Source organism: Aulonocara stuartgranti, assembly GCF_965226115.1.
Source record: "Aulonocara stuartgranti genome assembly, chromosome: 20".
In the NCBI taxonomy this organism is placed as follows: domain Eukaryota; kingdom Metazoa; phylum Chordata; class Actinopteri; order Cichliformes; family Cichlidae; genus Aulonocara; species Aulonocara stuartgranti.
The window spans coordinates 33,372,464-33,390,356 of record NC_138956.1 but is presented as its reverse complement, the minus strand read 5'-3'; the positions used below and the strand labels follow the sequence as shown (position 1 = coordinate 33,390,356).

At 37.0% G+C, this 17,893-nt stretch overlaps 1 protein-coding gene and 1 long non-coding RNA gene across 2 annotated transcripts; one reads left to right on the top strand and one right to left on the bottom strand.

Moving 5' to 3' along the window:
• Positions 1-1,833: 1,833 nt before the first annotated feature.
• Positions 1,834-11,728, bottom strand: LOC309697124. Its single transcript, XR_014273757.1, has 3 exons — positions 6,796-11,728; positions 5,378-5,477; positions 1,834-5,214 (listed from the first exon to the last, which is right to left on the bottom strand). It is a non-coding gene; the product is annotated as an uncharacterized lncRNA (long non-coding RNA).
• On the top strand, positions 6,551-17,389 carry ormdl2 (ORMDL sphingolipid biosynthesis regulator 2). Its single transcript, XM_082518786.1, has 4 exons — positions 6,551-6,724; positions 11,988-12,161; positions 15,561-15,712; positions 16,826-17,389. The coding sequence occupies exons 2-4, from the start codon at positions 11,988-11,990 to the stop codon at positions 16,959-16,961; spliced, it is 462 nt and encodes a 153-aa protein (XP_082374912.1). The 5' UTR covers positions 6,551-6,724; the 3' UTR covers positions 16,962-17,389.
• Positions 17,390-17,893: the final 504 nt, after the last annotated feature.

Sequence of the window (17,893 nt, the reverse complement as noted above, 5' to 3'; positions counted from 1 at the left end):
CTTTACTTCAGCTTTATAATAGGACTGCACTGGAGTTTACCCAATGGCTAACTCAGTTTTCACAAAGTAAAAGAGATTAATAAATCATAATATAAGCCCATTTTATGAGTTCTGCATTCAATAAATAAAATCTTAATAGGCTATATCAACTGGAATCATCAGAAGTACTCATTATGCAAAATTATGTTTTTTGAAGCTTGGTGGGATTAATAAGTCACGGGGCTCTGGCACAAAAAATACGCTCCAACTGATCGACTCACCCAACTGTTTGCTTACTGTGGAAGGGGCATGCATTGAATCACAAAGCTTGACTAAAGGAAATGAAATAAAAAATATGCATCTATTAGAGACCTGAAACTGATGTTTATGTAAAAACAAAAATAAATGATTAAATAGAGAAAAGGATGGTCAGGTGACTGGCTTACTTCCAGAGCTTTTTTTGCAGCTGTGTTGTGTAAAAATAATACTAATAATAATACTAATAATAATTATCCTTTTATGTGTCAAGATGATTATGACTGCTTGCGCCTGTGAATCAAGCTCATGGTGAATCAACTGATGATTGTAAGACCGTCACTGCAGACAGTCTTACAATCAATCATCAGTTGTACAATCAGTGTTGTCTGGGTTCAGCTGATGAGCATATTTCTCTTTCTCACTATATTTATAATATAACATAAATGCTATAAGAGTCAAAGCATTTGCCCTTTTGACTGCTCAAACCAAAAATGCAGGTTAGTGATGACTGCTTCCCCTTGCTCTCCATTTAGCAAAAAGCCATTTCTTTATTTTTAAGCTAAGGAGTCTCTTATCAAAGAGAGAATACACACTGTTTGGAAAGGGAGTTGGCCAGTAACGTTGCACATAGAGACTCATTACAGAGTTGCAGTATAAAGAAGAACAAGGGGTGTCAAACTCCAGGCCTCGAGGGACGGTGTCCTGCAGGTTTTAGATAACACCCTGGGTCAATACACGTGAATCAAATGATTAGTTTATTACCAGGTCTCTGGAGAACTACAAGACATTTTGAGGAGGTAATTTAGCCATTTAAATCAGCTGTGTTGGATCAAAGACACATCTAAAACCTGCAGGACACCGGCCACTGAGGCCTGGAGTTCGACACCTGTGACTGTTAAACAAATTCACAAACTTGATACTAAGAAAACAAATGCAACTTAACAAGATGTCAAAGTGAAATAGATATCGAGTTTAACTCTCGATTTATCAGCATAAACTTGATGGTCTTAGGGAAAAAATACCACTTCCTTTCTCAAGTGAGTGCTGTGCATTCACAGCCGGACTGAAACTGAAGTATCTGCTCAGAAGGAACAGAGAATCAAAACAGGCCATTTGCATGACTCAACTGAGCAATTGCTCTTCACAGAATAAATTCAGATCCTCCAAGTGAAGACATCCTGTTTTCAAGGATTAAAAAACAATAAGTCTGTGAACTAAGAACATCAAAGTAGCTGGGACCTTCCTGTGAATTCACAAGGTTCCTTTCAGGTAGTCCAGTCTTCCTACACAGTCCATTCATGTGAGGCTAACTGGATGTGAGGTAAATAAAGTGCATAATGTGTAGAACAAAGTACGGTATAATCAAATGAATGTATGACTACATGGTTAAATGTGGCCACTTCATACTACAGTATAAAGCATTCTGGGTAGTCAGAAAGTCTAGAAAAGACTATGAATGTCAGTTCACTCCATTTATGTATTATTTTTAATTTCATGGCAAAATTAATCAATGCCCACGATACCATAGAAGCTAACAGTATAATTCTGTAGTTCACTGGTGGCTTTGTACAAAAAAATAGACAAAGATATAGCTCAGAGTTACAAATGGAAAACATACTGAGCTGCAAGACCCGTTTGTAGAAAACATGATTATATTATTCATCTCTATAGTAGAAAAGAGGAATACAAAGGTTACCTAGTCATAGTTTTAAAGTAATTTCCAATACTAGCTTCATAATACTTTTACACTAGACTAATATTTCATCTGCTGGCAGAGCGGTTTAGTTTTACTGCATAAAACACTGTCAGCTATGAATATTTAAAATTCAGTTTCACTGTGTTCCTAAACAGCACTAAAAGTAAATATTTATGTAAAACAATAAATAAGAATTTGGGGTTAATTAAGGCAAGGCAAGGCAAGGCAAATTTATTTGTATAGCACAATTCAACAACAAGGTGATTCAAAGTGCTTTACAGAGACATTAGAAACAAAAACAAATAAAAAGCATGATTTAAAATTGATTAAAACAAGCAAACAAACAAACTAACTAAACACACACATTTCACACCTGTTCGCGCAATCTGAACCCTTATCGTAAGGGGAGCTACCAGTCCTTCTGTGGACGAGCTACTTTCTATTTTAAATTCCCTGAATTTAAAATACTCTCTAGACCCAGTCTAGACCCAGTTGGGGAGCTACCCAGAGCTCTAAACCCACTTAACAAACAAACAAACAAACAAAACAGTATATAAAATCAAAACAGATAGAATCAGAACAGTAGATAAAATCAGTAGTTAGTGTAAGTTTTGAAATTTAAGCTTAAAAGTGTGGATTTGGTGCTTTATTCAAATGCAGCTGAGAATAGGTGAGTCTTCAACCTGGATTTAAATAAACTGAGTGTTTCAGCTGATCTGAGGCTTTCTGGGAGTTTGTTCCAGATATAAGGAGCATAAAAGCTGAATGCAGCTTCTCCGTGTCTGGTTCTGACTCTGGGAACTGATAAAAGACCGGATCCAGGTTAAGGGTGATTTGGACAGATTTTAACGTCCTGCTATTACAACACAAAACAAAAATATATAAATGTATTAAAGAGGATGACTTATTTGAAGGAAGTCAAGTGAATTTTGATGACACCTGACGATTGCATTCAGTCGATGATTTCTTGAAAGGGAAAAAAGTTGTTTGTGTACCGACTATAGTTTCCCTTAAAAAATAAATAAACTGAATTACCGAGCACTGTTGATGAAAATATTACTGATTAAAAATTATATATTGGAAATACTTTACATATTGTTAGAATTAATATTTGAAGCCTTAGTATCAGAGCTAGCCTTCTTGCCTAGTAAACAAAAATCATTGGTTATAATTTAGGTCTTTTATCTTAAAATCTGTGAATTTTAGAAATGATATAATTTGTTATAATCTTTGGCTGCCATACATGAATTGTCTATTAAATATTATTCCCACACATACTAAATTATGATTTCTACAGGCATCCAAATCTACCTTCAAAGACCAAACATCCAAATATCTTAGGGACTTCCATCAATCATGCTGCAGTAACTTTAGCTACATTCCCAAGATTCCACATTAATAAAGCCAGGAAACCTTCCATTTTTTTCCTATTTCTTTTTGTTTATTTTGTTTTACAATTCATATTAAATGTACTTTTCCCCCCCTTTTTTTCAATATTTTGACAAGCTGTGAGGAGGGAATTTTTTTATTAAACACGATGAACTGAGATGGAATTACCCTCATCTATTTGATGTGAAAAGGTCATATCATGTCCTCCTGAGAACTGAGGAAATCTTTCGGTTTAACTCTTTTGTCCACTACAGAGGACATAATGAATAGACTGGGTCTCAGAAGGACATGATCATATCATATTCTGAACGTGTAACCTAAGCCAAAAACTTTTTTGGAAACATCTGGGTGGTTTGAACAGCAGATATTTATCATTGGCTTACACTAGGTTAAGTACTTTTTTGTACAGTTCCGTTCATACTTAGTTTATAGTTTTTTGGTCATAATAGTTCATGTAATCATGTTTTTATCATTATGAATTTGAACTCAACTTTCATTTCTTTACTGTAAAAACAACGCTCTTACCAATAGATGTGTGACTAGGTATTTGTCATGTCATGGCTTCCATCCTCACTTTAGAAAGACCCACTGTTATCATATGTGTCCTGTCCAACCCAGAATGGGGGAAAGATTATTACCTTATAAAACCACCTGAGAAATGGCCAATCAACATGCTAATAACTGAAGTTGCAATGGGCATGATGCATTATTTCAAAAATAAATAAATAAAATTAAACGAATAATAAAAGAAGGCTACTTCTTACAGATTTTCTGATATGCACTAGAAATTGAATTCTATTCTTGTTGTTGTTTTAGAGGTTGTTTGGTGTTCCTTTTAAGATGCAGTGGGTCACATCGACATGGTCCTTTGGCTCGTATTTTGCCTGTATATTGTTTATTTGATAAATGAGAGAAGGTACTTTTGGCTGCTTTCTTGGCCCAGAAGCTAGCTTGTGACCCCCTGGGGATTTCTAGCAAATGTGTTATTCACTACACCAGCAAGTGTTATTATTTTATTGTAACGTTGGTCCAATATGGCTGTAGTTAGCATGAATCCTGAAAAGAGGGTTAGAATATCTCATCTGACAACATTCAACCAGTTCATGAACCTTTTGTTGTTGATCTGGTGTCGGCACATATGAAGACCCACTGATATAGAGTCTGTTGAATACTTTTCTATTGCACGGGTGATAATTACTTGGTTTGGATGATCTAATATCATGTTCCTAAGATAGAGATGATGATAAGAAGAAAATTTACTGGTTTCATCATGTTCACTATAATCACTTATGTAATATATTTGATTAAAACTAGCTTGTGTCATTTTCCTCTGCTTTTCAAAGTCAACTTCCTCTTTGATCCTTAACCACTACAACATGTCATGTCACACTGATGAGAACATTATAGTGACTCTAGTGGCTTAACAAAAACATTCCACTATCAATCATCGGACAAGAAAACCAAACCTAGTATTACTGTGCTTTTCAATCTTATGTTCCCTAAATTCACCCCATTTGTTGATTGTTAGTGTGAGAGTTATTGTTAATCTGCAGAGGATATTGTGCTGAATATTTAGATTAGTGCATACAAACTCACTACATACTTTATTAGTACACCTTGCTAGTACTGAGTCAGAGCCCCTTTTGCCTTCAGAGCTGCCGTCTTTGTGACTGAGATTCAAAAAGTTCCTGGAAACATTTACAGATTTTAATCCATAGTGACAGGATAGCTTAATGTAGTTGTTGCAGATTTATTGGCCGCATATCCATGATGTGAAAACCTTTTATTTCACCACATTCCAAAGATGCTCTACTGGCCTGAGTTCTGGTGACTGTGGAGGCAATTTCCATGCAGTGAATCCTGCTGGAAGCAGCCATCAGAAGATGGGTACACTATGGTGATAAAGGGGTGAACATGGTCAGCAACACTACTGATTCAGAGTGTGTTTAAATGATGCTCATCTTGTACTAAGGAGCCCAAAGTGTAACAACAAAATATCCCCCACACCATTACATTACCACCACCCTGAACTGCTCATAGGTTTAAGTTATTTACCCTATTTTTGACCCCTCCAATCCATCTGAAAACCTTTTCCAATCTTTCATCATCCAATTTTGGCAAGCCAGTGTCCAGCAGGCAGCAGGTAACAAGATCCCTAAACAAAAAGAAAAAGAGTCACGAGGGAAACTGACAAACAGTATGACATGAGAAGAAACTGAGACAAAAGTAAACACAAGGAAATCAAGGAAAGTGGATGCTGGAGAGCAACAAGATACGGCTAAAACTAATTACACAAGACAAGAAGGTCAAACTGAACACAAGGCACAAAAAAATCATGACTATCAAAGTTAAACAGGAAAATGGATACAGGGATCTTAACTATATACAGGGAACACAAGGGAGGCAGGATAAACTACAAGAAGGAATACAACACTAACAAACTGCTACCATGGGGGAAAAAAACAAGATGGCAAATCAAACTGCACGAGTATATAATTCACAAACTCAACTTACAAAAGAGAAAACAAATGCTCTCCGATAATAGGCAATAAAAGGCATAATAATAATTCAGAATAATTATAGGAAGGCAAACTTAAGAAACCAACTGAAGATATTTAATAACAAACAGAATGTGAAAGCTCAAAAACCACAAAACTGTGTAAGATGACAAAGTGGTTATTTGAGTCACTGTTACCTTCCTCTCAGCTTAAAGGAGCCTGACCGCTATCCTATAACTTCTGGCATCAAGAAGGAATTTACCCACAGAGCTGCTGCTCACTGGATACTTTCTGTTTTTCAGACCATTCTCTATAAACCCTTGAGATGCTTGTGTGTGATAATTCCAGTAGATCAGCAGCTCTGGAAATACACAAGCCTGTTTGGCACCACATCAAAGTCTGTTACCTTACCTTTTTTCTGAATTTTGGCGCTCTGGTCGTCTTGACCATTTCTACATGCTCAAATAACGCCGTTGCTGCCGTGATTCTTAATTACATTGATGTGTTAAGAAGCAGTGGAACAGTTGTACCTAATGAAGTGCCCAGCGAGTAAGTGTATAAAGGGGTTTTTTGTTTGTTTTTTGTTTGTTTTTTTGTCCATGTGCGTTCCTGAAAGATGATCTGAAAGCTTCTGCATGCCTGCAGCCACCCTGATATCTAGGTAGTTATATGGGAATTAACAGTAGCACTAAATTGTGGCCAACACATTTACTGGGGCATCTCGGGAATTTCTTGGACAGCTGATCTTTAGTGTACCTCTCACAGTTTTCCCCTTTCACCTGTTTACCTGCCGTTGTTAAAGACAGGCTGGAGTTTTGACAGAGGAACCAGTCCAGCTCAAGCGAAGGCGGGGTTAAGAAGACAAAACAAGGAATTTCCTGGTGAGCTACGACAACACAGGAAGGTAAAGTTTTCTCCGGTGAAATGTAGCGCTTTAAATCTAGAAATACCACACGAGCTAGATTTGTTACTCACCGCACGACGGAATCGGTTTACGTCCTCAGTGCTTACGTATCGTGTGAAACGATTAATTGTAATTAAAGTACATTTAAACTGGTGTTAGCTTGTCAACCTGTAGGTAGCGGCTGTTAGCTAGCCCGCGAACGTCACGTGACTCGTATTTAGTTAAATAATATACTCGAAAAGTCTGAGCATTTTCTGAAAGGTTGTCTGTGTTGTTCTTGTGGTATATTTAACACTGTTCGAGTCTAAGGAGTCTGAAAATTGCGGTGAGACGACTGAATGTTGGCCCACTGATGTTGGGGACGGCTAAAAGAGGAAGCGTGTGTTTTGGTAACCAGAAGAACTCAGTCGGGTGGAGTCATTTTTCCCATAACCTCAACATGCTAGTTATGTTGACCACATCTAGCATGATAAGGCTTTGGTGCATGTGCTTTGTTGCATCTACTTTGAGAGGAAGCGTGTATTTTGGCAGCGAAACAAAATTCATAATAAGTCATTTTCCCCCCCAGCACTTTTTCCCAAAGCCTCATCATGCTGCTTACGTTGACCACATCTAGCACGATAAGCCTTTGGTGCATCTACTTGAGAGGAAGCGTGTATTTTGGCCACCAAAACAAAATTCGTATTAAGTGTTTTTTTTTCCCCCCCAGCGCTTTTTTTCCAAACCCTCATCATGCTAGTTGAGGTTTTGGGGATTGTGTGCATTTGAAACTGTCATGCCTGCATGACTTTGAGACATCTGCACCAACAAAGTGCTGTGTTTGCAATGTGACATATACTCTGAACTTCTTTAATTTAAATTTTAAATGCCCCTGCAGAGCATGTTTAAAAAAAAAAAAAAGAAAAGAAAAAGAAAAGAAAAGAAAAAAGATTAACGCGAAAGTTGCACAAGAAAGCCCACTCTGGAAACTAACTGGAAGTTAACGAGATTATAAACAAAAGGCAAATTGATACACTTGACTGAAATGTCAAAGTAGGGTTATTCCATCTCAAATCGTCACTTTTTTTGTAATATTTCTTTGTTAAATCAGCTCCGATTTGAGATTGAGATCTAAGGCAGTGTTTGAACATGGATATATATAAAAAATAAGACAAAGGTTTGAAATGCTCACTCGCCTCTGTTACCTTGAATTAAGATCTCTGATTTGATAAAATACATTTAAATATCAAGTAGTCCTGCAAAGTCCTACATGAATCAAAAATCACTTTGCAAAAATTAACTAGTGAGAACCTCTGAATGGTATGCAGTTGAATTTCGCAATAATGCAAAATAAAACTTTTTAGCATAAAAAAGGTCACAGAAATGAAGACAATGCTACTTTCATTCAACTGTCATTGTGGATTGAGCAGTTTTATTAGAATTCTTGCAGCACTTATTCTTGTACAAAAAATTACAATCAGTAATTACATTCAGTTTGATGGTAAAAGAGGCTAGTGAACATTTTTTACTTCTATCTTTAAAATTTTTGAGAGATTCATGTTCAAACATTGCTCAGGTTTGAAAGTCTGAATATGCTAGAAGCATGTTAACGAGCCATTTAGCTGGCTTTGTAGAAGATGGAAAGTTTTGGGGGTTTGTTTTTTTCCTACCAGAAAACATTGTATAGCAGGTTATTAATAATTTGTCACATCTGAACTTGAATTTGAGCCAGACATCAGCCAGGTTGGCTGATACTACAGGTCAGTGGAGAACAGTTTGAACTGTTAGGAAGGCAACAATAACTTAAAAAACAAGTTACTACATCCAGAAAAGCACCTCTGAATCCACAACACGCAGGAAAACAGACAAAGACACGCTGTGGAAGAGAGCAGGGGATTAATAATAACGAATAATTAAACACAGAGAGGTGTTGCTGGTGTTTTGGTGTGGGGGTGTTTTCATGCCACATTTCGGTTAATTTGTGCCAACTGATATGGTGGCTCTGACAGGTCAGATGCACTGCAACCTAAAAAACACCAGTGAATAGCAAAATGCTGCAAAAGCACACAAAAACACAAAGGTTGAATAAAGCACAACAGAAATTGAAACCAAAAAAAATCCAACTTGTAAAACACAAGTGTTTTGGGGAAGACAAAATGACAGAACAATTGCGAGATTGAATTCCAGTGCTTTTTCTGTGCTTGCGTAGAATTTCTCTATTTGCTGATCTTTTATTATGTTGTGTTGCATTCGACCTCTCAGGGTCGCTGTAACAGAGCATCATTTAAATGACATAAGCAAAAGAGAATGTACCCCTCCTCTGATAGCTGCTTCCAGAAAAGCTGAAAAGAATCTCCAACTGTTTTGTTTTTTGTTTTTTTTTGAACACGACAAAGTTCAAATGGCCTCCAGAGTCACCAGATCTCAATGCAAACACCAGCTTTGGGATGTGGTAAAAATGGAGATTAACATCATGGATATGCACCTGACAAATCTGCAGCAACTGCAGGAAGCATCACGTCGGTATGAACTCAGGTCTTTGAGGAATATTTTCTAGCACCATGCTGAAATTAAGCCACAAAGAATTAAGGCAGTTCTGAAGGTGAAAGGGGTCCAACCAGTATTCGAAAGGTGTGCCTAATAAAGTGAATGGTACATGAATAAAGTGAAACCAAGTGAAGGGTTTTTGTATGTGAATAGTTCATATAATGTGAGCATTTTCAGGACTTTTTACAGCTTAAACAAAGAGGAACATTTGGATGATGATGAATGTGTAATTTGTTTGTAGTGGTCTATCTTGTTTCAGATCAGATTGGGCTGTATAGGGGCCATAAACCACTGCTTGAAATTTAGACTTCAAGAAAGAGGGACTTCCCCCAATTAAATGCCTCCCACAGGGGGGATTTCTACACTTTGGTGGGTTATAGCCAGTTCTAGATATAATACAACCTGAAAAAGACTGATTTCAGAGGTTTCAACAGATAACCGATAACCTGAAGCTTGTGGATTTGAGTCATTGTTGAGATATTGGCTTCTCTGAGATGACCGAAAAACTTTTTTTTACCAGTGCTACTGTAAGTGAGTTAGCTTACTTCCAGTAAAAGGAAATAATTAATGAGTGTCCACTAAAACAAAATAATTTCACAGAGCATCTCTTCAAAGGCAGGGAGAAAAAAAGTGTTAATAAGATAAGCAGATAAGCTTCTTTACACATTATTAGGCTGTTCTTGTTCTTCGATGCCATAAGTAACTTCTAATTGAAAAGTTTATACTTGTTACCTGTATGTGACCACAGTTAGGGCTGTGCAATATGACCAAAATCTCATATCCCGATATAAGAATTCTATCGTCCGATAACGATATAAATCACAAAAATGTAACATTTTCTGTAAATTCTGTGAATCTCGGGCAGCTCGACTTGCGTGAAGTGTTTCCAGCTGCGCGTCATGTACCTGGAGTCGAGTGTTTTAACATATGCATGAAACGATATATTTTTAGACATAAGTTGTAACGGCCGCCGTTTTCTTTGTGAGTATTTATTACACAGCGTGCTGCGGGGAAAAGCCTGTTCTAACGTTTGAGTCTAAGGTTTATTTTTTAGCACCTGTCGGCTCTTTTTTACTTCTCATCCGTAAATAATCTGCTCTTTCACGTGATTCAGTTTATTTTGAAAAGTCTCAACAGGATCTTGAGCTTTATTGTGAAAGGTTTATGTGGAACATAAACAAGCGGACACGCGATGGTGTTACTGTCGTTGTTGCTAACCACAAGGCATAAAAACAGGCGCTTGTCCGTCTGTAGTGTGGTTATATTAAATATAAGAGAAAGAGAGAACTTTAAGAAATTAATATAGCCACTACAGGGACCATCAAAACGGTGAAAAAATATTGCCGTAAACAGTTTATTTTGCAATACCACGAAACAAACGATAGCGTAAAATGAAACATAGACGTTTGTATATCATCATCCGATATATATCGTTATATCAAACAGCCCTACTTGTTACCTGTATGAAGTTGACTGGGCTTAATATTATTAGATTCAGTTAATTGTGTGGGGGATTTTCCCACATTATAAGCGCTATATTTGCAAGATTACGTCACATACAGTTTGCACAGTCCTGCACTGATGAACTAAAATTAGTTTGATAGCCCTGCTTCTTTTTATATGAATGAAATGAGTAGCTAACATGACAGAAAACATTTCCATGAAAAAATATGGACCCACTCCTTACCTCCTCAAAATCAGCAAAATATCTTTCTAAAATAATCTAAGCATATTATGAAAGCATTTAAAACAGTCACAGACCCTTGGAGGTCATAGAGGACATAGTGGGAGGGTAAACATTTTGTACTTTTTAATTGGTGTGTAATTTTATCTCTTATATTGAAGAAGTTATAAAATATACAAAAATAATTTGAATTAAAATAAGGATTTCATCTCTCTCCCTACTTAGCATACTTCATGCTGCTGTAACTTGGAAAATGTTGATAGTATGAAAGTAACATTTTGCACGAAATGTACTAAAGTGATTGTACAAAATGAAGAAAAAAAACCAGCTGATTCTGACAGGTCACATGGGATTGTTGTTGGTTTTTTTTCATGGAATGGCCCAGAATAAATTAAAAGTATTATTCACTGATTTAACGTCCTTTTAGCTGCAGAGCAGATCAAGATCTTGACGTTATTGTTGTCTATATGAAAGGTACAGCAAGCAAAACTCAGGAACAAACAATGTACTGAGCTTGCGTGCAAAGGTTGTAGTCACTGCTGTAATGTAAAGCTTTTTGAAGCTTTTGTTGCATAAACAGATACCTTTGTTGCTAATAGGCATGTTGATGTGAAGATAAGATTTACATTAGGTATCCCAAATATCTGGAAATTCCTGTGTTACACAAGCCAAACCATTAAACAAAATCTATAATAAAATAGCATAAATAGACTAGCTGAAAAAAATAAATACAATATGATGAGCTCAAAAATATAAAAATGACCTAAGAGAAAAAAGTTCTGTAAAATATAATAAAGGAGATAAATGAATGAAAATTTAAATAAAATAATAAAACGCAACGTAAAAAGATGATTCGCAATACAGCAACAAAACAAAAAGCAACTGAAATTAGCCACTGTTATAAAATTACTACTGTTTAAATTGTCCAAGTTTCTGCTTGCTTACGTCTCGAAGCTGGAACTCTGTGGGGTCAAATGTTTACATTTGAGTGCTTCTGAAGCATGTGGGTTTTTGTTTGGTTTTTTTCCATTTACATTTTCTTTCCTTTTCTAGATGAATGTGGGCGTCGCTCACAGCGAGGTAAACCCCAACACACGGGTGATGAACAGCAGAGGGATATGGCTTACCTATCTGTTGCTCACTGTCGTCTTACACATCGTCCTGCTCAGCATCCCTTTCTTCACTGTCCCGCTGGTCTGGACACTAACTAACGTCATCCACAATCTGGTCAGTAAAGCCTAAACAGCTGTGCTGTGTAGAAATGAACATTTTCATGCAGTTCATCAGTTCATTTTTCTTTTTTTCATGAGCCTAGTTTCAGTTTTTATTTCAGTTAACTAAAATCTTTTTCCACACTTAGTTTCAGTTTTTACCTTTCAGCCGTAAAAGGTTGATGGGCTTCCGGATGGGCAGGCAGCGTGGACACGAGAGCTTCAAATTGATGGTGTAGCTACTAAAAATCTCTGACAAGTTCAGATCTCAGGGACCTCAACCTACAGGTCAGAGGTCAAGTTTTCTGAGAGTCTTCTGAACATGATGGTCGTGTCCAAATTCATGGGCTGCATCCTCCTGAGGACTCGCCCTTCGCGGTCTACGTGGGCGAGGTCGTCAGAAGGTTGGGTAGGCCGGAAGTAAACGGCTGTGAAATTGGACGGTCTAGCCTTCAGATTTGTGTCGCCGCTGTCTCGGTGGAGTTTAATAAACTCAGCCGTCTGCTCCTTGCTATCTAAAATATAACAGGACACTGGTGTAAATTCTCGACTATCTCACACTTCTGTTTAATCAGTTTTTGGTTTGACGTTTATTCAGCTGTGTGAAAACCAAGGAGGAACCCACCCGGGGGATTAATAAAGTTTTATTTTATGTAACCTAATAACTTTAATCTCAGCCAAACCGATTTACTCACGAACAAATAAAACACTGAAAAAAGCCAAACAAGAAAATTTTTAGGTTATCTAAGTGACTTATATATTACGTTTAACCTGAGTAGCGAAAGACCGCGATAATCTGAAAAATGATCTGCCGGGAGTTTGCTGCTCTCGGCGGCTCTAGTGACCCTCGAGCTCCCGGCTAGCTATCGAGCTGGTGGATAACAGACGTCTCCGAAAACGTCAGAGCACTTTTGCAAATATGCGATGTCTTGATAAACTGAGCAGATATTTGAAGTTTACAGACCCACATTCTCGCCTGAAAATATGTTAAACATTTATTTTGTGACCCAGAGTAATAAGAGTAATATTAAAAACTTAGTGGCCGCCATTGTTTTATAACTGGAATTGGCTGCGCAATGAATTCTGGGATATGATGGGCCACGAAGGATACACCTGACCCATCCTTTAAATTCAGGGAAAAGGAGGACGCATTTGTCGGTTGCATTCGGAGGAGTGTACGACTTTGGACAGCCTTCGTCGCGTCGCTGTGATGTAATCGGCCTACAAATGCAGCCCATGAATTTGGACACGACTGATAACTGTGGGACAAGTCGACATAGGATTTTTAAATTGATACAATAGTTGTGTACTAGGAGTCTGAGCGTTATCACTGGCAGTTGCTAGTATTTGTAGTCTAGCAGGTGACAGGTATAGATACAGATAATATCAGAATCTAATCTGATTAATTCATAATTTAGCTTCTATATTTTGTGAGATCATAAAAACATCAAATTATTAAACAATGCTATTACACTAAACTGACAAATAGATGACAGTAAAACCTTTTGGTATATGACGTCAAAGACAGTGGACACTTGCATATTTAATCAGCTTTTCTTCAGTTTTATCATGACTTGTGCTGACATGTTTTTGTGTGGCACCCCCGCCTAACAATATTGCGTGATCCTGGGATGTTATTCCATTTTACATGCTGAAAGGTGGCATTGTCTGTTTTACTGTAGGGTGCGTATGTGTCGTAAAATATCGGTTTATCTGTTTTCAGGTGAAAAGAAACTGAAATTGTGGTCACGCTTTCATTTGCATTTAATCTGCAGATCAGCACACAGCACTACTTTCCTTAACACCTCCCTCCCCCAATATCAGTAAAGCGTGCTGGTGTCCAGAGTTAATGAGAAAAGTACAACTTTGTGAAGTACCATGATCTTGGTTGTTCATAACAGTGCTAAACAGTTTATCAGAAGTCGTCTGCTTCAGAGATAAAAAATTTTTGATTTTGATATGCTAAATTCAAATCATGTACAGTTGTTTTGTTTTTTTTAATTTTCACCAATTTGCTGCTTAGATGAGTTTTACTTATAAATTGTAAGCTTATGTCTTCTCATCTGTTTATAGTTTTATATATTAATACAGTTATGTCCATAATTTGTTGAGTTAAGACTCAGTTTTTGTAGTTTTCTCTGTACACCATCACAGTGGATTTGAACTCAAACAGTGATTGAAGTGCAGACTTTCTGGGGTTCCAGAAAACTGCATTAACTGTTTAGGAATTGTTGCAATTTTTATACATAGTTTGTGGATGTTTCCGCAACAAAACCAAATTATTTATCGCTGTAAAGCCCGAACCATTAAGTACTTGCCAGAATATTCAATCGTTTTGAAACTGGAGTCTTTATTGATTCTTCTGAGAATTTAAAACAAAGCTGAATAAAAATGTGCATTATGAGTTTTAATTTGGATATTTTTTTACTACACCTGGCATTTTCCGATCCCTGTAGGATTATCCATCACACTGATGATGTGTGATGGATAAAGAGATACGAAAGAATTCAAATGTGATGCACTCTGCATTACAGGGTTAAGAGTGAAGGGGATCAATAAAAGAAAGTATTTACTTAGTACTAAGTTTACATGCATTTCGCTGGTACAATTTCCATTATTTACAGTACTTTATACAGCATATTGTGAAAGAAAACTAAAAAAATTACTTGTGAGATATTTTATATCTAATATTTTAATATGCTTTAAGAAAACATGTAACTTTACTGTGTGGCATTAGATTTCCTGCTACTAGAAAGGTCAAATCTAAGGTCAGAGTGGAAGTTGAAGGGTCAAATTTCAATGTCACATTTGAAATCTGTATAAGAGCCCAACTTCATCAACTTTAGATGAATAGTTTAAGAATAATAATTTGGTCTAAGAGGCAAGCTGGTAACATATCATTTAAAACTGGAGCCAACCAATGTACAGCATCATTTTCAGTTCCAGTGACTAAAAATTAGCGAACATTGGCAATTGTTTCAGAATCATTTTGGCTTTACATCAGTATGATTGAAAATCTAAAAACCAGCTGAATTGCTGCTGTTGTTGAAAGTGTATTAGTTGTTGTTTTAATATCTCAGGGAAGCGCTGTTCTTTAAAAAACAAAACCAAAAAAACCACCAGTTTTGCAGTGCACATCAGACAAAATGTATGTTGTTTTTCTTTTCCCACGGTTTATACCTTCAGTGTGGTTTGCACCTGGGGGAGGTAATTTTGCTCTCCACAATACTGCTCTTACATGTCAGAGCTGGGAAAATTTGTTGGGTCACTTCCAGGGTTAATGAAAACATCAGCTCTCCGGGCAGTGACTGAAATGTCTCCTTGATTCGTCGTTGCACTTGAACTTGCATGGAGTATTACTTCTTCTTCCCCCTGATAATGTTTGTAGATGACTGTTGTTATGTCTCCTCTGCAGGTGATGTACCTGTTTCTGCACACAGTGAAGGGCACTCCCTTTGAAACACCAGACCAAGGCAAAGCCCGTCTGCTCACACACTGGGAACAGATGGATTACGGCGTCCAGTTCACATCTTCACGCAAATTTCTTACCATCTCACCAATTGTTCTGTAAGTACATACACTGTTCACAACAGAACGTCACAGATAGCTTACAGTTTCACTTTCATTAGGATGAGTAATTTAACATGTAAAGGTTGCATAACTGCTGTATGTTATTTGACAACAATTTAGGCTTTTAACCGCTTTTTAAAGGATTTGTTAACAGTGATCAGCCGACAGAAACAGAAATATCAGCCCAAATAGCGACTGGCTACCCCAAGAATTACCCGTTGCCCTTATCAGTGGATAGAAAGTTAAACTTTGCTATGTTCTTTAGCCAACATGAGTCCTACATGTGTTTGTGTAAAGTAATTAAATTAAAAAGTAGTCTGCTTTTATAATAAATAAAAGATTTGGCAGTTTAATAGTTCTCCAAAGAGTAAAAGTAAAAAAGTACACCAGTTTCAATATAATTTTGACTGCAGCTGAGCAAATTAGTAAGCCAGCAGGGATGGTAGTGAAAGCAAGTGAAAGCAAACAAATCTGTCAACTCACTGTTAAATCCCCTGTTTTATTCTGTGACTGTTTTTTTTGTTTTTGTTTTTTTTCCTTTTGGATTTCAAAACCATAGTTAGGGACGCTCGGGAAAAGCAATTTGCATGTATTCATTCATGCTAACCACCGCTACTGAGGTTCAGTGAAACTAAGAGGAAAAGGTCTGAGGTGATAGACGTAGGCCGGTGATTCCCAAAGTGTGGGCTGTGAAGGCATGGACGATGGGGCATGAGAGGTCATTTATAATAAATGCAGTTTTTTTTAAAACATATATATTAAATATATATATATATATTATATGATTTTTATAGTAGAGGTTAAACTTGTATGATCCCCTTTTATAGGTTGAATCCAATGATAATTCTTTTGGCTTTGGTTCCAGAAGTTTGTTAGAATTTTTTTCTTTTTGTTTTTAGATTTGTAATTTTGTTTAAAATTGTTGTGATGAATATGAGTTTCTGGGATTGAGGTTGGCCAAAAACTGAAAAGCTAAGGCCAAATATTCTCAGCCTGAACTTTCTGTGTGTCATGTACTTTTGTTTTATCATGTATTTGTGTGTGTGTTATAATCCTGAAGAATTCATGTTGATGCTGATGCTTTCTTTCTCTCACTCTCTTTCTTTACAGATATATTCTTGCAAGTTTCTACACAAAATACGATCCTACGCATTTCCTCATCAACACGTGCTCGCTCCTTAGCGTCCTCCTCCCAAAGCTGCCTCAGTTTCATGGAGTACGGATATTTGGGATCAACAAGTACTGACAGAACACTGGATTTTAAACTTCAACACTGGACTGTTTCAATTTTAGAGGCTGCAAAAGAAGAAAATCTGTTTAAATGGTCTGAACATGTACACATTGTTTGGAGTATTACATGAAAGTTGCTTGCAGCCTGGTGAAAGTAAATGCACTGCTGCTGTTTAATCAAAGTAAACGATGACATTCCCGATGTAAAGGCCAGACATGTTTGCTCTTGTCTTGGAGAAAGAGCATATTTATAACTGCACTGCTTTCACGTGTAGCTTTTCTACAGATGTTGGTTGTTGTCATGAATGTAAATGAATATTTTTGATTCATGTTACAAATGGCACTTGAAAGTTTTCCTTTTCTTAATTTACTATGAAGGATTAACATGCAGCATGCATTTACATGCCCATAATAATAATAAACATTTTGCCATGATAAACATAATCATGTAATGTTTGATTCAACAGCAGGGTTATCTTTATTTCACAGAATCTAGTGGGAAAAGTGCAAAATCCCATTGTACAGAGGTGTGCAGGAATCAAATCCTGCCAAAATCTCTATTATAAATGATCAATTGTAGGTCAGTGTACAAGCTCCGGGGAAATCCAGACACTTTACATGAAGCAGCCATGTGGGGGCCATCACAGAGATTGCAATATACTCGTATATCCAAGGGATTCTCCCCCTTCCACATGCACCGTGGTCGCGTTTGCATTGCAGCGAGGTTTCCCTGTTTGTGACGTTCTTTGGGGAAGTTAAAAAAGAGCGACGTGTGAATGTGATTACACTGCCAAACAGTGCCTGGGAAACACATGCAAATAACGCCAGCTGTTTCAAACAAGTTGTGTAATCGAGTGTAATCATTTGCAAAAGTGGTATTTGGGTTGTTCCCTGTCTCCAAATGTTGTGAGGGCAGACGTATAATGTAAAGAAGCCAGAGATGGAATG

What these genes read in the sequence shown, in the direction of transcription:
- ormdl2 (XM_082518786.1), top strand. Translation starts at nt 11,988, where the DNA reads ATGAATGTGGGCGTCGCTCACAGCGAGGTAAACCCCAACACACGGGTG. An exon ending in CTAACGTCATCCACAATCTG is followed by an intron (nt 12,162 to 15,560) that starts GTCAGTAAAGCC and finishes TCTCCTCTGCAG; the next exon opens with GTGATGTACCTGTTTCTGCA. An exon ending in ACCATCTCACCAATTGTTCT is followed by an intron (nt 15,713 to 16,825) that starts GTAAGTACATAC and finishes CTTTCTTTACAG; the next exon opens with ATATATTCTTGCAAGTTTCT.